At 39.5% G+C, this 27723-nt stretch overlaps 1 protein-coding gene across 1 annotated transcript in view; it reads left to right on the top strand.

Annotated features, from left to right (window-relative positions):
- The window catches only part of RBM33 (RNA binding motif protein 33), an 84465-nt gene that overhangs the window by 43042 nt on the left and 13700 nt on the right, over positions 1-27723 (top strand). Inside the window, 5 exon segments of the mRNA XM_009322489.1 lie at positions 400-474; positions 476-658; positions 1479-1766; positions 8935-9576; positions 25247-25435. Of these exon segments, the coding sequence (XP_009320764.1) occupies positions 400-474; positions 476-658; positions 1479-1766; positions 8935-9576; positions 25247-25435 (1377 nt within the window).

Raw genomic sequence — 27723 nt, 5'->3', positions numbered from 1 at the left:
AGGCCCTGCATGTCCGGTGGGCTTTGTGCGGGATCTTTTCATGGTGTCTGTGTTTTGAACGTGGGGAAATCCTGAAGTCTGGCGATGTTGGGGGGGAAAAACAAAAGGGAAAAAAAAACCTACCGAAACCCAAACAGTTTAAAAATCATTAGAAAAGGGGGCAGAGGGCAGGAACCCTTGCATTTGTCTTTTTCCACTTCAGCTGTTGACTTACACAGGTTTAAGTGCAGAACTACCGTGCACAGTTTCTGTTAGTCTGTTTTTTTACACAGTGTATTTTTGGTTTAGCCTGATCTGTAGCTGCTTACAGATGTTTTGAGGACCTGGGAGGCTGGAACTACTTTTCAGGAGTCTATTACCTTGAAACTAAAACCAAATAATCTTTCTCTTCGTGTGAAGGGTCCCTTGCATCCTCCATTACAGCCTCAGCCACAACCTCAGCCTCAGCAGCACCATCCCCAGCAGCAGCAGCAAGCAGCAGCAGCACCATCACCAGCAGCAGCAGCAGCAACACCATCATCATCTCCAAGGGCCACCACAGCCCTTGATGCCCATGAACCAACCACAGTTCAGGCCTCATATGCAGGCCACGCAGCAGCAGCCAAATAACAACAGGATGCAGTGTCAGCCGCGACAGGGTCCAATGAAGCCAAGACATGTAAGTACCACATCAGTGTTGCCTTGCATACTTCTGCATGGGTAACAGGCGTGTAAGCACAGGTTTCAAAACTCACCAATGTGGTTTTTCAGTCCCATTCATTCCGTCCTGCTCTGTCACCTTCTTTCACCATTTCTTGCTCCTTTTCTGCCTTGATAATTTTATAATCTGCATACAAAAATAGCACATGTTTCTTTCCCTTTTTCTTTTCTCCTCCGGTCTTCAGTGTTTTTCTTGATCTAGGTCCAATAAGAGATGATGCAGTTGCCCAAGAACTGGCAGTAAAGGGTTTTTAGAAGATAGGTTTGCTTAGTAAGATTTTAAAACTGTTGGTAGCCTGTGATTGTGTGGGAGCCCAGTTCTCTGACACTGTCTTTCAATTTGAAGGCCTCTCTGTACCACTGCTAATAAGCTTTCTGGTTCAGATAGTGCCACTCATGTCCTGTGAGTTTGCTCCAGTGCAGCATATTCTATTGCTCGGTAGGTTGGGGTAGCACAACGGTCTGAAGCAGTGCTCAAGACAATGTGACTGTAGTTCAGAATAATTGCTTTGATTAGGAAAATAAATCACACAGCGAAGCCAATTTCTGAGGAAGATGTTAAACAAATGAGATTCAGTTTTGCTTTTAATTAAAGAAAAATAAAACCATTGTTAAAATGTTCTCATTTCTGTAATTTTTCTTTTCACATTGAAAATATTGTGCCTCTTTGAAAAGCTTTTTTTCCCCCAACTTAAGTAAATCATGAAAATGTGAAACAGGAAACGCTTTAGTCTGTTTTGTAGTGAAAGTCTGCAGTTTTTTAATTTTCTGCTTTTCAGAATACACCGTCACAAAATATTGTCAAGCGTCCAAATCAGCAGCTACAGTCAACTGCTCCAAGAAATAGTAACTTGCGTGAGTTGCCAATAGCACCATCACATGCTATGGAAATGAGCAACAACAGGCGAACCTCTACCCCAGCTGCTCAGGTCAAACCCATTACCAGCACGATGTCTGCCACCAAGTCTGTAGCTGGTGTTGGAAACTCACAGGGAAGGCCTGAGATGAAAGCTAAAGCAATCACACCAGTGGGCCAAGCAAAATCAGAAGTAAAATCTGAACCAGAGGTAAGGCGCTTTTTTTTTTTGAAAATCAAACAAAAAAAAATCTCCCACCTTTTTAAAACTTTCGTAGTCTGACTTGTGAACTGTAAGCACACTTAATGTATTATTCACCCAATATTTTTGGTGCCACTAGAGGCCTCCCTTCTGGGTTGCACTTTCCTCTTTAATGTGATAACAAAACCAGTCTCCATTGATAAAAAAAGAAGTCTGGAAGGTTGGCAGGGCTGTGGTGAGTCTGTTTTGCAGGAGGAGTCGTCATTTCTACTATGAAAACACAGAGGTGGTGTAAAGGTCATCAATGATACAAGCCTCTGAAATACCCATTGTGCCTACTTTTGTCTTCCAGGATTATGATCGGGGGGGTTTCTTCAGGTAATCACTTCTTTCTGAGTCAGCAAACCTCTTCTCTTCCATTTCCCATGATGCTTTATGGCTCAAAACAAAGGGCTATTTAAGAGAGCCGCCTTCCTCGTGCTGTTTTCCTTTAGGCTGCCCAGTCTCCTCTAGGGTCTTGAGCACTCATGCAGGAGATTGCAGCTGCATCGTCCGTGGAGCTTCTTGCTCTTGAAGAGGAAAACATGTCTTTTATGAAACCTTTTGACGTGAGGGGAAAATAGGAGATGCTTGCAAGCTTTCCATTTTGGAGAAAATGATGCTGTTTGCTCTGCTAGTACTCTGCACAATCAAAAAATGAGATGCCAGTGTTTTGGGCTCCATTGGATCATGCAGTGTGATCCACTGCATGAATCAAACGGTCGTTTCCCTGCACAGATCCTCCTGGAAGCTAGAGAAGACTCTCCATGAGCACTGTTAGTTTGAGAGAGTGTGTAGGATTACACTGATGGTGCTGTTAATCCTGAACATCAGGAGGTACCAGAGGAACATGATGGCTAAATGCACCCTGTATAATTTCTGAATGTCAGGTTATTCTGAGCAGAACTGTAAATCTTTATAGTTTAGTTGACCGTGAATCTTGTCTGAAAGACCAGGTTTTCTTCAACAACTGTTGAAAGCTTTAATTGTGATAATACTGTCTTCCCTTTAAGCTGCTCATAATTAGCTTTTTCATCTTGTTCTTGAATTAGGGATGGTCACAACTAATTTTCACAAACGAGGCACAAAAGAAACCCATAGCTAGCAGTGTTTGACCTCCTGTGCACTTGCCTTTCAATGGTAATATTAAAAAAAAAAAATCCTTATTTCAGCTTTTCATTTTGATCTTTTTTGAAAAAATGACTTAAGTAATCCCCCTCAATTCAGTCTCTTGGAATAATCCAAATCACAGAAAATGCAGCGCCTCTGCCTTTCAGGACATTAGTAAGGTAAGTTTTGAAGCAAATCAGCTACAGGCCTCCCCATCTAAAACATCTTAAAGTTTTTTCATGGTTTAGTCATATGAAAATTAAGGCATTACTTCTGAAATGTCTCTGGCAGTGTTTAGAAAAATGAATGAAGATTTTTCACTCCTCTTAATCAAATGAATTAATGGAGAAAAAAAAAAAAACAACAACCCAAACCCCAAACAAAGCAGTCATCTTGTTCTCTCTATTTTAAGTTTTAAACGTATCCTAACAAACCTGTAGTTGTAAGACTAACTGATCTTACTCGTGTGAGTTCTTGGTTTTACAAATAAAGCTTTCTTTTATTTTTGTGTCAAAGCTATCTTTGAAAACAGTTTGATACCTGTTTCATGTGAGTTTTTTTGCAAAACGATAAAAAAAAAAGTTGCCTTGGAAAAAATGTCTCCTAATGTTTCCTATTATTAACCATAAAAGTAAAGCCTTTGTAGATACACTTAGCAAGTACTAGAAAAGTGTGTGAATGTGTGCATGCACAGAACCCTTCTCCTTTCAAAGCAGACTTGAAATAGATCCTTGTGCTGCAAACAATGGTGGTGTAGCAGTTGTCCCTTTTCAGCTATGCCATTTATTGTCACTTTTGCAAACAGCATTGCTGCACTAGTAATGTTCATTTCCAAGCATTTAATCATTCTTCACTATTGTTGTAATGTAGATTATTACATTTCTCTGCTTAAGCAGATTGTAATGTTTTCCAGTCTTTTTTGTGTTTTTCTTGTAATTAGCTAACTTCGCCCTGTTCTCTTTGCTTTCTATGAAGATGAGAAAGAGTTAAGTTCTGTCATCTCTTCTAGCTGTATTGCTCATAACTGAATTGGGCAGGTTATTTTGCAAGTGTCTTCAACTGGAAAATTATTAAGACTTTTTCTTTGCATCCTTCTTCCCGAAGAGTCAGTGGCCATATTTATGAATGCCCTATCATTCAGGAAGCATCAAGAAAATAGCAATATTGGCTATTAAAGGTTTTGCTCACCTTCAAAATAGATATTTGAAAGGTTTGCAACCTGAGTGACTGGAAGATGAAAACTATATTTCTACTTTACTAATGGTATGCTTGTGTTTCTGTTCCTGTGAGGCTGCAAGATACTGACTTTAAATGCCTTTGTCCATTTAGAATAGCTGTTACTCTCCAAGATTTAAACTTGCATATCCTCAGTCTGAAAAATCATTTTGTCAGTGAAATTGGAAAGTATGAGTGATGTCTGTGGGCCTAATTGTGTCATCTTGAGGTCAGTTTAGGATAAGAGGAATTAAGGCAATATTAAGCATTTTTGAGTTTAAAGAAGGGGGGGAATGTGGAAAACCGATGTGAAATCTCTTTAGAAGAAATGCATACTGGAGCTCAGAACAGGAGAGCAATTAGTAGAGTGCTGCATAGTCATAGGTGTACTGATATTACTATTTACATTGCAGCTAATGTCCCCACTGTACTGAAAGAAAACCTTCACATTCCATTCTCCTAAATCCAGTAAATTTTGAAGTTGGGTGGTTGAGTTTTATGTTGCTGTCTTTTTAAAAAAAGACTTGCAATATGGAAAATAGTTGCTAGATTGCTGTTGGAGCAAATGTATCTAAATCCCTTTCATATTTTTGGAAATTAACCACCTGAAAAATTGTACATGTCTAAATTTGAGTTTTCTCTAGTATAAATAGTTTTGATTTCCAAATTTTGATAATGGTGCCTCCTGTCTTGTGCTTAGAAAATTCTTCTTAACACAGTCTTTTTCCAGTTGGAAGATCGCAAGAGGGCAGCGTGCTTCCCAAAGTAACTTGTAACCTTGTTCTTAATTCTCTTCCTGTTTGTCCAAGATGCACAGCACTTGTGTTTTGTAGGGTGACTCATACTTTCCTGGGGTTCAGGAGCTGGTGTCATCAGTAATGTGAAGTGTGTGATGTGTATATAGGTGTCTTTATTTAAGATACTTCGTGGTTTTGAACACAAGCAGCCAAATGATGTAATTTGGATCTGGCCTTACTTTTTATGAAGACTTGTCATGAATTTTTCGACAAATGATTCTAGTCTCTTTTGCTTCTAACGTTACAGCTGAAAAAATAAAGATAAACCTGCTGAATAGTTTTATGTGTGTGCCACATATCAAACCATTTTGATTGCTCTGTCCTTGCACCGTTCTACTGAGGGACATAAGTGAGCCTGGTTGCATGATTCCTTTTTTGTTCCTTGACAGCAAACCAGAACACTTATAGTATCTGATTCTTATGACTCTGCATTTAATTCTATTAAGTAGTAATAAACCCTGCAGTCCTCTAAAAAGGGTTGGGTTTGTTTTTGTTGGGTTTTTTTAGTTCACTGTATGAGAAGCAAGCTACTGATACTAGGACTTAAATTACAGTAGAAAACTGTAATTTTAGAGCATGTTTTAGAGCATGTCTTTGCTGCCTGTTCCTCGATCAAGTGTTTTCTGCAGAAAAAGGTGAAGTGTCAAGAGTTTATCTAGGAAAAAAGCTGCTTCAAGTTCTTCTGCTTCTTCACCTACAGATAATGTTGCTTTTGGCAGGAAACTTCCAAACACAGTCTGTGAACTTTGTGACATCTTTGAAGGATGTCTGCTTTCTCCCAGTAGCTTTTTTTGGGTTTGTTTGTTTTTTGTGGGGGGTGGTGTGTGTTTGTTTTGGTTTGTTGTTTTTGGCAGTGCTACTGCTTGTTGGAGAAATCTGTACTGGGCTTATTAAACTAATGGCATGAAAATAATTAGCAATAGGCATTGCGTGCTGTTTCCATCTTGACCCGATGTACTGTCTTGCCTGTTCTGTATGATAAAGCTGCTTATTACATAGTATAGGTCATTTATATGTACTATAGGTCTCATATATATATATACACACACAGACACACAGTATAGTGTAGTATATATAACATGCTCTTAAAGCTAAGCAGCAGAGGATTTAACTGCCCTTGTTTTCAGCCTGGTGAGGAGTTTGTTGCCCATTCTGAATCTGTACTGTTGGGTCATTGCACAACTAATTCCAATTAAACCTGACTCCTAATTCAAATATTTTGTTAATGATCACAGTGTCATTATATTGTTTGGTCTAACTCTAGCTGCAAGGGTATTTTACTGAGAACTTAACAGCAGTAGCAATTACTTAAGAAGATGAAGGGTTTAGTCTACCTGTAGCCTGTCAGTGGGCTGATCTGCAGTTGTCATATAGCCTCAGAGCTCTTGGACCTTGATTTCAAAGCTTACCCTTTAAGAAGGAATTGACTTCATAGGATCCGTACTGATTTCCTAAGTATTGAGTTGAGTTCCTGAAAAGAAAATTTCAGATTATATTTGAGATCAAATTGCCTGAAGATTCTACTAAGCATGCTTCTAACTTCATATGTGTTGGTAGTTTGTCAGCTGTCTTCTGTGTTTAAAGCTAGTGTAGTTGAAATCAGTGTATCTTTCTGTGCTGCACAGATGTATTGGTCAGAGTCCCTCAGGATGTTCATTCCTTGCCTGCTGGCAAGACTCATTTAAGTGTGCCACAAAGAACACATCTCTGTGCTGCTATATGTAGTCTTTTGAGTTAGTGTTTTGTACTTACTGGGTCGGGATCTACATCTTCCAAGGCCTTCAGAACTGGTTAGGTGATAATATGAGCAGACAGGTCCCTAATAATAAATGACAGCTGATAGAAGAACAGGTGTCATGCAGATTCTTGCTGGTATTGACACTATCAATTGAACATAAAGAAGAAAAAAAAAATACAGTGCTACCTCCAAAGGTAAATTTTGTACTGGCTCACTGGCATCAATCAAACCTGTTTAGATAAAATGTAGAATATTCTGATCTAAAGCAAAGCAAAGTGAATAAACTAATTTGTTAAGTTCAGTGGAAGAGGTTTTGTGTTTGGACAAATTCAGTAATTGAGATATTTACTGTCTCTGAAAGTAACTGAAAATTTTATTCGTTGCATCAGGATCTGCATAACAACACATCTTCCTCCTATCTGGAGCTTATCTCTATTTTGTCATCCTATGCAAACTATATTTAAGGATCTTAACCTTTTACTGTATTTTATAAGGGCCTTATTCTTTTTTCTTTTACTACAATCCAGCATCTCCAGTTTTCAATTTAAGATGAAATATTTGAGTTTCCTACTACTGCCCATTTTAATTTGTAGAAATACGTTCCTGTTACCATTGTCAATGAAGACCTGTAATCTAGTTGTTATAGTGATTAGCCATTAATCACCACCACTGTAGTCTGAAAAGTATAGAGGAAGATCAGAACCCTTTGCTATATGAAGCATTCGCCTAAAAAGGACAGTGTTAGACCTCATCTCAGAACTATAGCCTATATTAAAAAAAAAAACCAAAACCCAATTTTGTTGAAGTCTTATTTTAGCCATTGTTTAGGCTGGAATTGGAGTGTGAGACATGCAGCTATTTCTTAGTCGCTGTGGGAATAATCCCTATCAGTAGGTGCAGTTATAGCTGAAGGAAACAAGCATTCAGGATTTGTGCATCTGGATTCTATCAGTACAAACACTACTCTGCTGGGCTTTTATATCTGTGAACCAACTTCACGGTTGGATCTGTTCTGCTGTTTTTTTCCTTGGGTTGGGGAGGATTCTGGGATGTACCAGGGATAAAATCACTTGAATTTAAAAAAAAAAAAAAAATTGTTGCATGTTTGGGTCCTATGTGTGCAAAAATGGCATTTGTGTTGACAAGAGCTTGCACCCAGTTATTGCAAGGTAAACAACTTCATCACGGATTCCCAGTATTTGAGAAATGTTTTAGCATTCTTTATGCTGTAATTTACCAAAATGCAAAGTATTGTTACTTTGAGAGCCTGTTTTTGTTAGGGGTGATTAATACATCTTGAGTAGAATATTATGCTCATTACCATCTGTAAGCAGTCTCTACAAGTAGTATTTCAAACAGTCAAAAATAAAAAATAATGAAATAGTATGCTTTGTAATTTTGAAAAATGCATGTGATTGTATCACAAGAGCAATTTGATTTCTTTTCTAGGATGATGAGAATCTGCATTTCCTTGACTTTTGCCCATTTCATATAGCCTTTCATAAGAACCCATTGTGCCAAAGTTGAAGAATCTTTAGAAAGGTTATTTGATGGTGTGTAATACTTTCAGAGGGGCCCAGGGCTGGAATATTAAAGGCATTCTCTATGTACCATTAATATTCCAACACTGCATTTGGCAACATTTTGATTCTGAAGAGAGTGCATGAGTTCAAGGTCAGAGAGATTGACTTGTGCTGTTCATTATAACCAATTATTGTGTGACAAATGAGTTTGAGATCAGGCTGAAAATTCTGTGAGAAAAATCAATAGTTCTAATCAGGGCCCTTTCAGGTCATTTACCACCCTACCTTTTGTTACTTTGTCAGAAAAGAGCAAGATAAAACCTGTGTGACAGTGGGTTGCCTCTGTATTGTTACTTTCCACTTGAAACATATTTTGATATCTTGAATTATATTAATAGTTTAATTGGTTTTAGAAACTTCTAAATGAGTTCCAATTTGTAGAACTTTTTTTTTTTTTGTATTCTGATAAGATTTCTCAACTGGTATTAAAGCTCTTTTCCCCCCCTGCCCCCCCGCCCCTGGCTGGGAAGTAGTATATCCAAGTCCTAAACCAGATTTGAGCTGTTTGTCTGTAATGAATAGCAAATAAACCTTACCAGCAGATATACTCCACTAATAGCCTTAGTTTGGTATCAGGGATAATTTAAAAAGCTTTTCGGAGCTTTATGACATCTGAACCAACAATTTAATGTTGTTTTGACCAAGCTGGGCATTTGTTGAGAATTCTATAAATTCATTTGTGTTTTCCTTTGTAGTATCCAGACGAAGATGAAGAAACTAGATTGTATCGTTTGAAGATAGAAGAGCAGAAGCGTCTAAGAGAAGAAATTCTGAAACAAAAGGAGCTGAGACGGCAGCAGCAGGCTGGTGCTAGAAAGAGAGAATTACTCGAAAGACTTGCGCAGCAGCAGCAGCAGCAGCAACCTTCTACGCAACAGTCCTACATGCAGCAGGAAGACGACTCCTCTGAGTTCCCCACCAATGGCAGCCCCTACATACCCCACTCTGGCTTACAGACCAGGCAAAATGTGAAAAACAGACTCCTTGTTAGAAAGCAAGATATGGTAGTTCCAAATATCCAACCCAAACCCACAGATTTCCCACAGGTCGGGGCGAATATGCAGTATCAAGGACAGCAGATGAAGCCAGTGAAGCAGCTGAGGCAGACTAGGACAGTACCTTCGAGTCAGCCTCAGGCGCCGCAGAAAGTATTACAGACAAAACCTGCTGCAGCATCGCTGCCCACGACACAGACTGCTCGAGTGGCTTCGGCACAAGCAAGGCCCCAGGAACTGAAACCTGGCATGAAAAGGACTGTCATGCAGCGGACAAACAGTGGTAGTGGAGATGGGCCCCATGTCGGCAGCAAAGTCAGGGTGATTAAGTTGTCAGGAGGGGTAAGTTTCCAAGGCTCATCTTGTGTGTGTGTGTTGTCATGGTTTGTTTTTGTGTGTTTCATTCTGTGTAATTCCAAAATAAAATATGGGCCTAAGCTGATGAGGGAAGTAGCAGGTTTAGCAGACCTAATAATGCGTATTTTATATTTTCAGAACTGTAAGTTATTAGCAGTTATTCAGAAATTGATGTTTGCTGCAGTGCTTTACTGCCAGGCAGTTACCACTGAAATCACATTGAAATAATAGTACTTTCTTTTAAGTTCGTTGTAACTTGAGTCTGAAAGACTCCTCAGCTGAGCTCCTTTTGCTTACAGTTAGTAGTTCCAATAATTAGTCAGAGAAAGGACTTGGATGGCTGCTTTTAAGGGTCGATTAAGAAGCTAGGCTCTGCTTATTTGGTAATTGAAGCCACCTAATTTAGTTGTGTGCAGGTGGTGGTGTTAGTGTGGTTTCTGTGCTCAAGGGAAGATTGTTTTTTTTCTTGGGAAGTGTGTTGTGAAACTAACTTAAGCAGTATATTGGAGGGGGATGTTTTCTGTTAGAGACTGCGTTTTAAACGTTACCATTTCACTTCTGCATCTAAATGAGATTTCCTTATCTTTTGATAAGGGGTCTATTATCTGCAGAGTGTCCCTTGAGCACCGGTGTTGTGGGGGACTCACAATGCTGGTCTCAATGGCAGTGTGCATATTTAAGATCTGGGGCTTTGGTTAGAAAGTATCTCAACCAAATTTCTTCTGTCTTAATGAAAAGACAAGTTAATTTGTTAGGGCTCTGAAGAAACTGAGATGAGGGGACATAGCAAGATGGTGTTGTCAGTGTGAAATCTGTCCTCGGGTTTAAGCTGAGGAGGAAAGAAGGATGTGATGTGGTTTAATGCTGTGGTACATTGGAGGTGGTTTTTTTGCAAAAATGCTTCTTAAATTATTCAGAGCATTAATTAGGGAAACTTGCAGAGCTGCTGTAATCTGTAATGAAGTGAACAGTGTGGTAACAGGGACTGAACAAGGCCTTGGAGGCTAGGCTTTACTCTGTAGAAATGGAGAGGAAGTCGAAATGCTGAAGTCTTAACTACTTTTTGTGAATGTTTTTCTACAGCTCATAAAACTTAAATACACTTAAAATTGTGAATTGCATAATGACCATGTGGTCTTTCACAATATTAACATAAAGGACGTTATTGACTAAATAGAGCTGACAACAACCTGACTTTGGAGGATGTCTGAATTCCTCAGACATGGTAACTTAAGTACAGAAGAATAAAGTACAAGAAGTTGAAAGAAATGGCTTCTGTTGGGCTAAAAATATTTATTTATAAATACATCTGCAGGAATCCCAGTGGCCTGCAAGAGGTATGACAGGTTTGTTATTCATGAATAATTGAATAAAGCAGTCATGCACAACATTTTATTACATGGTGAAACAAAACAACGCCAGTCACCACTGTATACAGCTCTTCATAACAAATGGTTATCAGTGCCCAAACTAGAATTCGCAATGAAATAGTTTTTATCATAATGCTCTATTTCAGAAAACCATAAATGATTTGTTTCAGATAAGTCTCATGGTAAGGAAGAGCAATTAGCTTCATGAAATGCATGTGTAACCCCTCTTTCATTGTATACAGAAGCAGATCTGCTCTGTCCGTCTTAACTTTCAGATACCAAGGTTTTAGCAAGGTAAAGCAGGTTCTCTCCCTGTAGTCTTTGTTACTTTTTTCATATTGCCATGGACATTTTAAGTTTTTGTTCCAACTGTGGAAGAATAAAAGCAGCCGTTGCAATTAACTGTTTAACACTGATCAAGGTAGTTGATTAATTTTTAATCAGTTAGTGACAAGCTGAATCTATGACTTTGTTTCTTTGACCACACAAGGAAAAAGAAAAAATTGAGCAGCAGGGTGGCCAATCTTGTCTATTTTGACAGGATTTTAAAGGATTAAAAGCTGTGTAAACTCTGAATACTATAAAGATCACAAATCACATTTAGTTTCCATTTCTAGTGTTTAGTCCTGCCACATGCTTTATTTATTTTCACAACTTTTGCCTCAACCCTAAATATAAAGCAAAAGCCAAATCTCATTTTTCCTAGCCATTCTCCTTAGCATGTAATAGTGCTTCCTCTAATTCCCTGACTTTGGCCAAGGGGATGACTGGTATCTCTTATCTATGTGCTCTGACTTGATCCTGCAGTTAAGCAGCCCTGCCGTTTCTCTCAGTCTGATCACTTGTACCCTTTTTCCTTTCTAGAGCTCTTTTGCGCAGAGGTGTTTTGAATACCCGGGTACGAGTGAGATGGCTTGCAGTTAGACACAATGCACATTCCTTTTTGAAACTCTCGAGTCATGTTGGTAAAGACATGGAAAGTCCCTTCTCTTTCAGCCTGCTAGCCATGGTACAGTACAATAGTAGAGCTGTCAGTTGAAGAAGCTGATTGAGGCCAGACCTGTACTAACTCTGTCTAGAGCAAATTGAGCTCCTAAAACAGGAGCTGGTAGCAAGGACTGTTCTAGATTTAGTAGGACCATCTGTAGAACAGGATTAAATGTTGTTGCGTTGCTCGTGATGTTTTTTTGTTTAACAGTTAAGGAGATGTACTTGGTGTATTGGTGAGATTTATGGTATACAAATACTGTCAGAAGAGAATGATTTCTTCTCTTGAGGGCAGTATCTTTCCCAGTCTAAGCTTCTAACTGTGTTTATTTGTGTTGCTGGGCACTGCAGTACTACCGAGGATCTCTGATCTCCAGGTAGAACTATCTCTTGTTACTTAAGAAGGTAAAATGGCCTTTCATGTGTTTCCACAATACTCTCTCTTGAGAGGATCTTGCTTTTCAAGTATTTTTATGGAATTGTAAGAATTACTACTTAAATTCCAACAAATATTTTAATTTGTCCACTTAATCTGATGCATAAGATGCCTTAATTTATGGCTTCTTATACTTAAAGGGAAGTAGGAAATGATTCAGCGTTTCCTGTATGTCAGACTAAGCCTGCATATCAACGTGACACGTGTTAGGTACTGTCATTAATGATTTTGTCTGTTGATGCTTTTTTTAAACAAATCCCCCGCCCGCCTTCTCCCCTAATACTGTATGCCCATCCCTTTCTAATACTCCTGTAATTTGTGCAGGAAAGGCAGTACAGTAAATAGTTTCCATTTTAATTACTCCTTTAAATGTTATATTCCTGGAAAATGAGACAGTGCTTAGTGCTTAGCAGATGAACTTTGATTTTGGTTTTTTTTTTTTTTCATGGAGGCCCAAATATCTTCTGATGGATCCCGTGTGCTTTATGGTTTGTGTGGCATTTCTTCAGAGCCGTCCTTTCCAGGTACAGGAGTTTAGCATATTTGCTGAGTATTCATACTTGTATATTTTACTAAGAAAACATCTGAGATTTGCCTGGAGTGGTGAGGAGCCTGAATTCAATTCTAAAGACACGTAAGAATAAACTCGGTGAGATTGCAGAGTGTTGTTTGTTGGGAAGAAACACCCTAATAAATCACTTTAAAACATGATCAGAAAATTGTGGAAAATAGGGGTGAAAGGGCTGTAGAAATAATTTATTTGATCTTGAAGGGGGCATGAACTCTGCAGCATTCCTGACAGATTTGACCAACCTTTTTCTGCAGTCTCATTATTGGAGATTTCTTTGGCCATCTATTCTGGTGTCTTAACCTGTACATTTAGGAGAATTTTCTTAGTAAGCAAACCACGTTTTCTTGCTGCAATTTTGAATCTATGACTAATTGTATTATACTTCAAGAGACATAGGAAAGAATTTATATCCCTCTTTGTCGCTGTCTCTGTTTAAAGCTCTCTTAGCTGTTTCTGAGCACTCGCGTCCTTCACTCCCTCTTGATGGGGCATGTTCTGTAACACCTTGGCTGTTTGTGGTGGTCTCATTTGGGCTCTTTGATCGGTCTGTGGGTAAATAGTTCCAGTACCAAGTGCAATTGAATTCCTTAAGCCAATATATTAGAAGTGTCTTTAGTCCTGGAAGAACAGGTTTCTGCCAGCTACAACCTTAAATATCTTAAGATCATATGAAATATGTGCTGAACATGTTTTTTTCATTTAGTTGGAGTTTCTGTGGGAAATGGTAATATCTTAAAATCTCTGTATCATTGAGTCATCTTATATTGTTGTTGGGTGATTTCTCTCTAGCCAGAAAATGGTCTGCCATGCTCAAAGAGATGTGTGTCTGTCCAAAGGCCTGAAAATGCTGGTTCTTATGCTACACCAAGAACACACCAATCTTTGTCTCTGTGGAAAGCTGCACAATGAGCTTTTTTCATAAATACATATATATTAAAATACATAAAAATCTCAGTGTTCCCTGTTGGATTAGAAGCAGTATCTTATTAGTGATCATAATTCCTGAAAACCTGAGATGAAGCTTCATCTGAAAAGCTTGAAGATTTGGCAAGTTCTTTTTGTTTGAAAAGCCTGTCACAAAAAATGTCCTCGGATTGTAAAAAGAAAGAGAACTGGAATGGAAAATAGACAACTTTATACATATTTAGAGCAACTGAGAAGTGTAAGAGACAAATATGGAGTTCTAAATATGGAAAAAGATACTGGTTGAGATGATTCTTGTTTGATAATGTAACCTTATCAACCAACTTTGCTTAATGTTTGTACTTGTTTCTGCTTGCATATGTATGTTCAAGTTTAATTAAAATATTTGACTTGAAAGCTCTATAGCGCCTTTCATCTAAATATGTCAGGAATTACAAACACTAAGATTTTTGGCATTTGCATGACAAGTTCTTGAGGGAGCCCTTCACCCAGCTCTGCAGCGCTACCAGCTGCAAGAAACAGCACAGGAACTCTCGCTGCATACCATATTATTACTTTTTAAGAGGCTGAATGGCATTGCAGTTTCTTTGTATCCTGCTATTTGAAGGAAGTATGGATAATGTCTGTATTCTATCAGGAGCGGACTGAAGGAGCTGCAGAAACCATGGTATCTAAATGCCCAGGTACCATGTTAGTCATTTAAAGGGTATCAAAATGGGCAAGACCTTTGAAGCCATACTAATGTAAATGCTGTTGAAAAAGGACTCTGCCTGCCACACCCTGCAAGATATCACTCTGGAAATATTTCACAAATGGGACATGAATTTCTTTCTTCCACCTCAAAAAAACCCACCCCACCCCGAAAAAACAGACCAAAAAAGGAAGTCAGGAAGCCCTGTGGTATTCTGGTTATGAAAAAGGCATAGTATTTTCATTAAACATTTGAAAATGAGCATTAAACCCTGTCCTCCCAGACCTCCAGTGAGGATGGACCCTACAGAATATTTCATGGCTTGGGGGTGATGAGGCGGGCTATGCTGTACTGTTTGGGGCATATTTGGTTACTGGGAAAATGGAATACAAGGGCATGTGTGGACACACTTAGCAACTAGAGGGACTTAGGGTGACAACCAAACCAGGCGCAGATAGTACTCTTTATGGGTTTGTAATAAAATCCTCAAAAGGGGGAAGAGATATCTACCTAAATTGAATTTAACTTTGCTGTAGGTAACTTGGAACCAAAGTGCAATAAAGTATTTCCTGTTGTAGACTGCAGAACAGGTTTCTCCTTTTCCTCAGGAGACTTTTAAATTGTGTGTTGAAGAAGAGTGCTGCTTCCTCCTCAACACCCTGAAAACAAGGCGTTTGGTATAGCTTGTCGCTCTTGTTAAGTCTCAAAAGAGATTTTTTTCTGCTATCGTGTTATAGCGCAAAATTCATATTGATACAATGTTGGTGTTGCAGAGTGTCGAGTAGCCCAGTTTCCTGACGGGAAATGACTGAAGGCAACTGTAACACTGTTAAAGTGCATTACAAAGAGAGAGAGCTAGTTTTCAAATGAAAATTAGTTGATTGCAATCTCTGAACTTGGGAGGGAAGCATGCAGATTTGTCCAATTTAAATTCAATATTTTGAGAAGTCACAGATGCCTTTGTTAAGTGGTATTTCAGGTTTGACCACTTGGAATAGACCTTTAGTACAGAAGTGTGGCTCTGAGTCGGGAGAATCCTGACACTGTAAGTGGCTGGGGAGGGAGGTAACATGGGTTGTCCGTGTCAAGATTGTACAAGGAGCTTAGGGGGAACACACCAGAGGGATTCAACTTGCCATTAGTTTTAAGCTTCAACGAACATGAACTAGAAAAACTAGCCATGACACAAGAAGGGAAGCTCCAGTTGTACTGGTTTCTGATATCCAGTACTGGCTTTCTGTGCCATAGCTAGTGTCCGGCTGAGAAGTGCTCCGTCAGGAGCTTTGGGCTCTCAGAAGTTTTGAATTGCTGATATTTTCCAACAGGAGCCTTTTCTCTTGGTGATTTCTCTGCGTGTCCTGTCTTCACTAAAATACTCTGTACAAAAAGTTAACTCGGAGGCTGGCAACTGAAAAGGGAACCAGGAAACTTTGCTCAAAAACATGTTTATTGACATCTACATTATGTATTTTGCAGACAGCAATGTAGAAATGAAGGTACTTCTGAGAGTATTACACGTATCCAGTCCAGAACCTTGATTTTGCTGTAGCTTTGGCACAGAATTTATATATTTTTCGTAATGCACTAGTGGGTGGTTGTACTAGAAAAACATGGAGTCGTGATTTGACATCCGATCAACTGTGTTTCTGTCACTCCTGGTGAAACTTTAGTGTAGCACGGAAATGGCTAGGATTCTCTAACGTCTCTTTGGCCAGTCCTTCTCCATGCCTTAGTTCTCCTCTCAGGCAGATGAGGAGATACTTAAGGTAAGAATTCTGTTAGTACATGGGATTAAATAGAATTAGCTGCTTTTTTTTTTTTTTTACAAGACACCTTCTTTTTGCTGTTCTGACTTCACACACCATTAGGCACAGAAGATGAGGTAGTCATCACATCATGGCTCACTGAAGCAGCTTAGCAGTGTCTTTTTATCACAGGAAGGGAACTGTTTCTGCATTTTATTTATTTATTGCTTAGTCTGGGTGCTCTTGTTGGAGGTAAGTTTGCCCCATGCAAAAGTTTTAGGCTGGGAAAAATAACCCATAATTCACTGGCCAGCACCAGAAGTGTCTTTTGTCTGGTGTGAATGGGGAATGCTTTGGTTGTTCTGTAGTCTGATGTAGCTTATTTCTGTGTGTACTCTGATTCCAAAGTAGACTGTTAGTATGTCTTAAACCAGTTGTTAATGATGAGTTGTCTATTGATAGAATAGTGTATTCTAGCCTGACTGGAGAGCAGGAGTCTTTTTAAGTACTGCTATTCTTGAATTTAAAAAAAGACTTTTAAAGGTCTTAGAAGGCCTTTAAAAAAAGGTCTCCAGGTGTTTCTCATTGGCATTTGACAGATTCAGAACAGATCTTCAAGTGTTCAGAAACAGTGCTTGGTCATGTCACTTGGTTTTGGATATTTGGCAAGTGATCAGGCTTCCTATTCCCAGGTCCCCAGTCTGTCAACTGGCCGTATCAAAGTGGTAAAGCATTTGGAGCACCAGCCGAAGAGTAATAGCTAATTATTAGGGGTTTGCCTTTAATGTATGTTTCTGATAATTGTAGTGAGAAAATACTCGTATATTAGATGATAGTCTTTCTTGCTGTACATGGTTTTTTGCTTTACTGTTTTTTCTCTGTTACATGGGGATCACAGTTGTCTGTAGATGTCTGTCTTTTTTACTAGTCAGTCGCAGTATCAGTAAAATACAAGTTTACATATGAAAACCTATATAGCTGATGAACAGTAATTTCTCTTGTCCTTGAAGTGAAGATGAATTTAATAACCTAAAGGATGGGGTTTTTTCTCCCTCTTAACTACTGAGATACTGTAGAGGTACTCATTTCTAGAAATATTGACTTAAACTGGTAACAGATGAGGGGTTTCTCCTTTCTTAAAGGAAATCAATTACAAGACATTTTTGGATTGAGATTTCCGTGCAAGATTTAAGCCTTCATCATGCTACAGAGAATTTGAGTTACAGCGTATCTAAGAAAAGATGAAAACATTTTGCTTCTCTCTGTTATTTTTACACAAATCAACCAGAGTTTATTTCCTTTAAGTGCTTTATCCGGCATGCGTATCCCTTTGCTATTGGGTGATTTTGAATTAGCTTTATAAAGATTACATGGATAGACACAGCATTGTCGTAGTTAATAGAAACCTGTGCAGTGGGGTCTATGGGCTGCAAGATCACTAACAGTGCCAATGACAGTGAAGTATGGCCTTATCGAAAGGAGAATTCATAAGAGGCTGCCCTGGGACACTGCACCACTGTCCTTCTGTGTATCCTGACAATGTTATCTGTCCTCTCAGTACAGAGTATCAAATGTCTGTCACGAGTACAGAAATTAATTTAATGTCACCTGAAGACATGCAATTAATCTTTTAGAGGTTTTCATAATACCTTTACAGAAAGAGTTGCCAGTTTGGCGGATTTGGATTTTAGGGTTTAGCAGAAGATAAGGAAAATTAATTTTTCATCAGGGTTAATACAAGCTAGCAGGGCCACAAAGGCCGAGAAAAATGGTTTGGGAATTTGTCAAGTGTTGTCACTCTAGAATAATGCTGCTTAACGTCTGATAGGTGTAATCAAGAGTTGAGATTTCTATAGAGGGGGATTAATCAATTTGCTCACTACAGAATGCAAGTTGGTGATACCATTCCTTCATGGGGTTTAAGAATGAAAATAAGATTTGATCTGTCAAATTGCAAGCAGCTCTGACAGTATCAATAGGCATTTTTATCAGTACATTTTAAAGCATTTGTTATAAATAAATTTGTCCTGCTAATGTTGGTGGCAAATAAACTTCATCTTCATTTTAAAACTGTCATAATGATTATGATAGAGCAGAGAGCTTCAGCTTGCAAAACTCAAGCAGTGCCTCATAAAATTTTGCTTTTAGAATTTGTGATCTCATATTTGACAGAATGGTCTTTATGTTTCTCAAAACACCACGCTGACTATATTTATATATGTATAGTGAGAGAGTCTCACTATTGAAAAACAGCCTTGATAAGTATCGGGGAATTGGTTCTAAAATTCATGGCCGTTGAATGGCATAATTTCTCTTTTTTGTTAGTCCAGTTTCGGATCAAACTGTGCAGACTCTTCCACAGTAGAAGTTTGAAAACCATTCACTATGTAGATCAAATCCTTTTGCCTCGATCTCTTGTTTAATTGCACATATTATTTGAAATTAACTTGTCATTTTGGCACCACTAACAATCTTGTGGTACTTGAAATTTGAAAGATAGTTTTTATACTTTCCCCTGAACAGAACTGCTGCCACTTAAAAAAAAGGCATTTTCATTACTCCAGAATTAACCAAATAATGGTAAAGTTTCATTCAAGAGAACTGTTAGGAAGGCAGACCTTTTATAAAACTTGGAAATTCAGAGCTTGAAGGTCAGAATGATTTGTAATATAGAAATGAAGCAGTAGACAATAACAGAAAACAATTCTTCCTTTATTGGTTTGCAGACAAAGAATGGAAGTTCACTTTTCTGCAGAGGACTTTAGAGGAAATTTGCAATATAAAGTTAGAGCTTGTATCAATCAATCTCTGGTCTCTGTGGTGGACTGAGAAGTATTCTACCTGGTTTCAGCACTTCGTGCATCAAATTTTATGAGGCCATGATGATGAATAGATGCATCTCTGAAAAATTTAGTGTTGCCCTGTATATCCCAAAACGCTAAAGAAAAAAATCAGGTAAAAATGTATTTTGACAAGAGAAGACTTAAAATTTTAATACCTCCTTCTGTTGCCACATGTTTAGATTTGGGGAGGGCAGTGATGTAAGCTAATGAAAAATTAGCAATACAGAAATGGTCTTTAGGAAAAGCAAAAGTTGATTTGAAATTAGCTAGAACTGAGACATTTTAAGTAGAAGAGATGCTATCAATTTAGCTTCTATGATTTAGATGTCATTTTAGGTAGCTTCTGCAATACAGCTTCAGTTCACTTACCTGCTTGCCTGTAGCTTTGCTGTGTGTTTTGATTTACCTTCTGGGTGCCAGCTTATTGTATACCTCATGAGTGAAAATCAGAAGTCAACATATGTACAGTCATCTTTACAATATACGTCTTTTCCTCCAGATGTTAGTGTTCTCATATGAGTGTGTAAGTAACATTCTGAGGTTTTATAGCTTTAAGTCCAGATGTTAAAAGCTCTTTGTGAGTGTTTTGCTTGACTTAGTTCTTTATTGATGTGCCTGAAGAAGCCACTAATTGTCTTGCATAGAAGAAGTTTAAAGGATGACGGTGGTGGTGAGTCTAATTTGCCACTAAATACTACTACATAGGTTGTTCATTTTGGCTCAGACAGTGCTTGTCCTTGCACTGTCATGTCTTTAACCAGTGGAAAAAGAATTGGTGCTAGAATTTATCTGAGGCTGTGTCATTTTGCTTGTTAGGGACATAGTGACCTAGGAGTCACATTTGGTTTTCATTTTTTTTAAGAAAACCACCAAATTTTGTCTTCAGTTGAAGCCAGGGCTACCTGTAATGGGAAACAATCATAGCTGGCTTGCAGGGAGCAGTGTTAGTCCTTGAGCACCAAGTCGCTCGCTCATGGACCTCTGTTGAGAAGTGGTGCTGCAGGTTCATCTCTGCTTCCCCTCTTCAAGTCATCTCAAAAAGCAGTAGATGTTCATCAAATCATGGAATAGTTTGGGTTGGAAGGGACCTCTAAAGCTCATCTAGTCCAACCCCCCTGCCGTGGGCAGGGACATCTTCAACTAGATCAGGTTGCTCAGAGCCCCGTCCAACCTGACCCAGAATGTTTCCAGGGATGAGGCATCTACAGGTTCTCTGGGCAACCTGTGCCAGTGTTTCACCACCCTCAGCATAAAAAATTTCTTCCTTAGATCTAGTCTAAATCTACCCCCCTTTAGTTTAAAGCCATTCCCCCTTGTCCTGTTGCAACAGGCCCTGCTAAAAAGTTTGCCGCCATCTTTTTTATAAGCCCCCTTTAAGTACTGATAGGCTGCAATAAGGTCTCCCCAAAGCCTTCTCTTCTCTAGGCTGAACAACCCCAACTCTCTCAGCCTTTCTTCAGAGGAGAGGTGTTCCATCCCCTTGATCATTTTCGTGGCCCTCTTCTGGACCCGCTCCAACAGGTCTGTGTCTTTCTTGTGCTGAGGGCTCCAGAGCTGGACGCAGTACTCCAGGTGGGGTCTCACCAGAGCAGAGTAGAGGGGCAGAATCCCCTCCCTCGACCTGCTGGCCACGCTGCTTTTGATGCAGCCCAGGATACGATTGGCCTTCTGGGCTGTGAGCGCACATTGCTGGCTCATGTCCAGCTTTTCATCCACCAGTACCCCCAAGTCCTTCTCGGCAGGGCTGCTCTCAATCCCTTCATCCCCCAGCCTGTATTAAGCAGTAGGATAGAGAAAGGGTTTGATCCAGTTCCTCTTTCTTCCTTCTTGTTGCAGGAACAAGTAGGCCTTGCTCCATTCCCTTTCTTACCCTATGGACTTTCTTTATTGTTTTGTATAGGTTTTCTTATTTCTGAAATGTATTAATTCATTAAAAAGTCCGGAAATGTTTCTACCTTTTTGGATTTTTGCAGGAGCATCATGCTAGCAGTGAAGCCCAAAGGTGGCATTTGAGACCCCAGCAGGGAACAAACCCGGTCAAATTTTTCATCAGTGTGAACCAATGTGTGCTTATGCCTTTGACTCTGTTAGAGTTGTGTGTTTAGTTTATACAGCTTTATTTGGTGATAATTGGGCTCGGTAGTTAAATATTAGGTGGTTGTTGGCCATCCTAGCCTTTTATGGGAAATGATTATTTGCTTTTGAAGTTTCAGTAATGAGCATGTTCAATGTGTTTTGTACCTGAGGGCTTCACTCTCAGATGCTCTTCCTATGTGCTGGGATCGCTTTTTGGTTTGGAAAGAAATGGTTGCAAATATTTATGGTTGTTTTTCACAGCAGGCAGTTGCAGAGATTAGATTTTAACTCCCAATTATTACGTTTAAATTCCTCCTAGAATTTTTTTGTTCCTTTTAGTTGCATCATCTTCCAGCTGCTGTAGGGTTGAATAAAAGAAATTATCTGATCAGGGCATAAGGCTTATGGTGATGCTGATATTGGAACTAATACTAAAATAAGGAGGATTTAATGCTGGTTTTCTGGTAAGGTTTTGTTTGTGTGCATACATTTGGGTTTTTCAGGAGAGGAGGGGAGCTGTTGCTTTTATATTTTTGAGCAGTAATTGAAGAGAGAGACTCAGAAGGGAAAGCTTTTTAGTTTCTCACTAGTTCCTGCTCTCAAAGGTTTATATAGAAAATTTTCCGTGAAGCCACGGAGCCATTCAGTTTAGCAGAGAAAAAACCGTATGTGATTAGAAGTGGAAAAACTAGATGCAGTTTTCTATTGCTTTCGCACTTTGGACACTGGATGAAAGCCCTCAAGTGGGAAGAGCTTCAAGACTTTCCCTGTGACAGATTGTGCTTTTGAAGTGTAGGCGGTGCAAGGGGGTGATGAAGCTGATTTGTCTGGGATTTAAGTGGTTGAGGTCTTGAAGTTGTTGCCTGCATATATTCGATAATACAGAGGACTTGATTTAGGGGTGTGAATTGTGAACTAGTGAACTTGCAAACATAAGACTATCCTACATATCACCTGTACTGGACTATTTCTCTTCAAATGATAGCAAAGAGACTTAGTAACCAGTCCTCAGTAGCTGTTTCTTTTGCTTTTGTTTAATCCCAGTAGAGAGGTAATGATTTTTATTCTCAATCAAGATAATCTCGCTCTTAGACCATAAAGCTATTCCTTCTGCAACCTTGTATTTTGTCTCCTTATCTGCAAGAAACGTGCCAGTTAGTATGAAACCCTCTGGTTCGTGACATATGTTACAGATGCAAAAGGAGTTTTGACTTGTGAATATTTAAGGAAAGGTGAAAAAACTCTATGTAAATAAAGATGCTTTCATAATTATTTGTTTTCCTTTCGACATGCTTTCTATCTGAGAGCTTTTGCAGGGTTACCTGAGGTTGGTTAGGGACTTAAATGAAGCCTTCCCCCTGCAGATACAATGTTCACTAGTATTTGAGTTCTAAAGTGAGAGTCCAGTCAAGGTATAGATACTGCAGTTGAAACCATGCAATAATATGATGCGCTTTATAGATGCAAAAGTACCTGATCTTTTGTCGGGCTCTGTTGTCTCTTGCTCCATGGGAAGTTTTTCAGTGATTGATCTGATCTGGACAGCGGGACACAAAGTCAAGAATCACCTGTCTGTCTGTAGAAAAATCTGAATTGTTTGGGTAGAGGCAGTGGAAGGGAATAATTTCTCTCTTACTGCTTTCAGCTTATGCTTTTATTGTGCTTGATTGCACTGTGAGATGTGGAAAGAGCTACATCGGATGAGAGAGGCACTGAGGTGGTGTTTCATTGTGCTTGTGATTATAAATATCTATAATAAGAGCTTTATACAACAAACAAATAAAAAAAAAAACCCTTGGGTAAGAACTGTTCCAAGTATGGACAGTGTTTGAGGAAGGAGACTGCTTAAAAGGCTGCTGGTATAGAAGTTGGCAGAATAAGTATGCGCTTCAAAATAAATACCAGTTTTTAACTAAAGAGAGGTTGGAGTTTTAAAGATGAGCAGAGTATTTGCCTGGTTCTTCCAGCCTTCACAGTTCTTTGCTCCTTCTTCTGCAATATGTATGTCTCTCTTTAAAAAAAAAAAGTCATGAAAAAATAACGCACGCCATAGTTCACATGTAACCCTGGAAGGAAGAATGATTTGGAAAGAGAAGTGAAAACGCCTTGCTGCTTTGTATATGAAAAGACATTATTGAACATTGTAATTATAATAAAGCCTGAACAAAATAAACTGTTCTTCAGATACCGTGGATTTATTTTAGGCTGAAGCACAATTTCCAGGCTGAGCCCTTGCACATGCTTGCCACGGCTGCTGGTTTGCTTTAGCAGGCAAACCGATGGGCATTTTCTGTGCGCTGAGCGAGCTGGATGTGGCAGGAGGTTGCTCAGGGCGAGGGTTTGCAGTGCCTGGACATTGAGCCGCCTGTTGTGTTGTTGATTTCAGCAGGGGGGAGAGGATGCTGGCTTTTTTCACCCAGAGGGCCAGCCCCAGCGGCCTCAACAACCCCTGGAGCCGAAACAGCAGCCAGTGCGGAAGGTCACATTGACAAAGGGAATGCAACAGCAGCAGCACCAACAGCAGCAGCAGGCACAGATCCATTCACCAGCTCCTCAAGGAGTCAAAAACATCCAGGGAATCCATCAACCTAAAAAGGTGATTTTTTAGATGCATATTGCTGCTAGAAGTTTCACTGTCTAGCTGTGTTGCTCTATTAATAACCAGCATTCTGTTTGTCAATTGTTAGCGCAGGGCTGCATGACCCAGGAGATGCATAATTGCATATAAAGCTTTTAATCTAGAGAGGCCTGTTTGTACCCAGCACAGACTGGAGATGCCTGCAGGTGGTTTCATCTGCTGACTTTCTGGCCAGCACAGTACTCCCCGGGGGAAATGCGTGCGTCCCAAGATAGCTACTGTAGGAGATGGTATCCAACGTGCTTTCTGGCTTTAAAAGCAAGAGTTGTTCTGAATTTGTGCTTAAGCTTTTATTCCAGCAGTTTCCTGAATACGTAGGAGCACACAGTGGCTGTTTCAGGATGCTCTTTGGTCGACCCTCAAAGTTGGTATTGCTCAATATAGTTGGTGATCTCGTAACTGAACGTTCGCACTGATCGTGCACTGGGAGGAGGCAGGGAGAGGATTCGGGTGGCACTGGCGTGTGCCTTCTCTGCATTTGCAAACTGGCACGCTCTCTGAAAATAGCTGGTATTTTGGCTTTTAAGTTATTTCTTGGTTTTGAACTGTTGGCTATAATCTTCCTGCTTCATGTAAGGATAAAGTTTCCTTGCTGATGGGGAGGGGTGTGAAAAGTCGTTACCTTCCATAGGCTTTCCAAGTAGGAATCAAGAAACCCTGTTGAGTGTTAACTCAATGTTATGTGTTAACTCTGTTTAATGTTTGTTAGTCTGTTTCATTGTTATTTTTCCTCTCTCCAACTGTTCAACCTTTAATTTACAAGAATTAAATCCACACATTTCCTGCTCCAGAGGATACTGTGGTGCCAGATCCTACAGGATTTGGGGGAAAGAAACTGAAAAAAATACTCCGTATGCGAGTACTCCATCCTGTTAACAGCCCAAGAGTTGGTAACAGTAGATACTGGAAGCAGTTGAAGCAGTTCACTGGTCTTGTGGGTACATTAAATTTACCTGTGGGTTGAGAAGAGAAAAAGGAGAGGGATGACTGGTTGGTTTTTGGCCAGACTAAAAATACGGGAGCTGAACACATGCTGCTAATGTGATCAGTGTTGAAAACTAGGTTAGATATTTTGGTCTGAGACCCTCCACTGTTTGGTTGATCCATGCTAAAGCTGAGGCTTTTAGCCTCAATGCAGTATCTATAACTCAATATATAACTTGCTATCCTTCTAAAAGAGGTTTGTGTATGCAGTGGATGAATATGTTAATAAGTGGCCTTTCAAATCAGCAAACAGCAACAAGCTGTTTTAAATCAATGCGTACTTTAATCAAGTCTTTAAGTAAATCGCCAACTTTTGTATCGTCTGTCAAATGCAGTGAGCAGAAGCACTAGGTAAGTAAATCAAAATACTGTTACTTTTGTTGTTGGCAGGTCATTATGCACGGCAGAGGCAGAGGAGTAGCAGGCCAGATGGGCCGAGGACGCTTGATGCCAAATAAACAGAACCTGCGAGTGGTGGAGTGCAAACCTCAGCCCTGTATTGTGTCAGTTGAAGGGCTTTCTTCATCAACTACTGATGTCCAACTGAAAAACCTGCTGATGTCAGTGGGACCCATTCAGGTAGGTCAACCTCGGTTTATCATTTTTGTGCCAAAAGGCTTTCATTCCAGAAAGCTCAATTAATTCCCTGACACTAAATACAATGTATGTTTATTGGTAGGGGGAAGGCACCCCCACCCACACACGCTACACCTGGTAGCAGACACAAGCACATGATGATACTGCGGCATGGGAGGTATGGTAGGATTTTGCTAACCATCACGTTCCTGCTGCAAAAGTCTCCTTCATTTTGGAGTTCTTGTACTGTCTGTGCTATTTTCTTAGACCACACAAGCATGTCCATTCTGTGAGGTTGTTTAAGCCAAATGATCATATCAAAGCAAATATATTTTTGGTTGCTGTCCTTGGTTTTATTGTTGATTTGCACCTACCCTCTTTTTTTGACCTTTACCTATTCCTGTCATTGCAGTCCTGGGGTAAGAGCACTTACTGACCACTACCCAGTGGAGATTTTGTGCCACGTAGCACCATTTACCTTTTCAGATGAAAAGTCTCCTTTTGAAGGATTTTCTTTATCTTTTTTTTTTTTTTTTTAAGAAAGTTCTCTTTAGGAGGGGCCTGTGAGCAAGGTTATAACTAACATACACACACTGAAGCTTCTGTTTGTAAACTGCCTCCTGGAACTGATGTATAAGTTAAACTGACTTTAGGAAAACAGGAGGTTTTCAAAGCACTGAAGGGCTTAGGAGGCCCTGTCTGACTTACAGTTAGTACCTTTGAAAATATCAGTCAGTGAATAATGAAACATACCGATTAGGAGAATTTTTTCTTTCATTTTTTTCAGCTTTGGGTGCTCCTTTTGACAGGATCAACATTTTCTGACTGATGCAATGCATGAATTGGAACTATTCTGTGAGACTTCTTTGAGTGGGATCATCTCTCTGTTGCAAAACACACTGCTCTCCTAAAGATGTACACTCTGCCTCACTTCTTCCCAGTTTAGTAAATGGAATAATGCTGAATTATTTACGTCGTCAATTCAGAGAGGTTTAATTTGTGAAAGCAAGAATACTCTCACAAAATACTTTGTCCCTTCATGTTCTGTAGTACTCTAGGAAATTATTCATACAGTTCCAAAGCACATTTATTCAGTGTTTACTTGCTAAATCTTGCATGAGAATATTAGAAGATTAATAGAAACCCTGCTAGGAAATACTCACAATTGAGAGAAGTTATTGAGAATGTGCTAAAAAATTTATTCGGTCCTTGCTGTTTCATAGCAAACTCCAAACTCTGGTCTCTTAATTCAATATCACAGACCAATTTAGAAGGGTGTGCTTATAGGAAAAAATTGATAACTAATTTTCCAGTGGGATTTGATACATCCCTGTGCCCTACAGAACTTGCATTCTTGCAGCAGCATCAGCTGTACCTTTGGAAATTACAGTTTCTAAATCATCGTCTATTTTCACCTTATCAGAGATCTAGAAGTAGTACTTGAAAGAGATGCTTGAATTTAGCTAACGATGCAGAAGGTTTTTGTAGTAATTCTGCTCTTGAATTTCAAATCTGACTTGTAGAAGGCTAGAAGTTTCCTGGCTTGTTTGAGACTGATGTTTCACAAGTGTGGATAGTGAGATACACAGGGGAGAAGTGATCCTTTTGTAGGAAGAATATGAGACTGGGACCACCGTATGCAATATTTATCTCTTTTTGGTTTGGTTTTTTTTTTTTCATGGTACCGTGATGTACCACACACCAAATGAGGAAGAGGCAGCAGCAATTTTAAGTGCCTTGTGAGGCAAGAACTGAAAACAAAATGTTTGAAAATCTGTGTTGTCCCTGTTCACAGTAATCACTTCTATACAGATGGTGCTGGATTTTGAAAGAGGTCGAAATCCTGGAGTGCACGACTGGATTTTCTTGTCGCTATAAGTTAATGTTTTCACTAGTGTTTGTGCTCAGTGCTGTACAAATTCCCCTGCAACTGGAAGTGGTCAGGAGGCTGTGACAGAGAAGGGGTACTCTACTTGGTTATTTCCTCATTCTTCCTTGAAAATGCATTTTGTATAAGTGACTTGCAATGAGAAGTGCAGAAGTGAGCCACTGAAGAGAGCCAAGCAGTGAATGGAAGGGTTCCTTGCCAGGTGGCCTTTGGGGATTTCACACGTGAGGACAATAACAGAGAAGCAAGGACAGGTAATGGCCATGACCAGAGCAAAGAGATCTTAGATCTTCTGAGATGAAGTGTTGCATGCAGCTTGATGAACTGAAATAGGAGGGATTTGGGGAGATGGCTGTTGTGAGCAAACAGCAAGGTGAGAAATTCTAGCTGCTTTTTTGGGAAT

The sequence above is a fragment of the Pygoscelis adeliae genome, unplaced genomic scaffold (assembly GCF_000699105.1).
Source record: "Pygoscelis adeliae isolate BGI_AS28 unplaced genomic scaffold, ASM69910v1 Scaffold123, whole genome shotgun sequence".
Taxonomy (NCBI): Eukaryota; Metazoa; Chordata; class Aves; order Sphenisciformes; family Spheniscidae; genus Pygoscelis; species Pygoscelis adeliae.
Note: the sequence above shows the minus strand (reverse complement) of the source record. Positions and strands in the feature narration are given on the sequence as shown.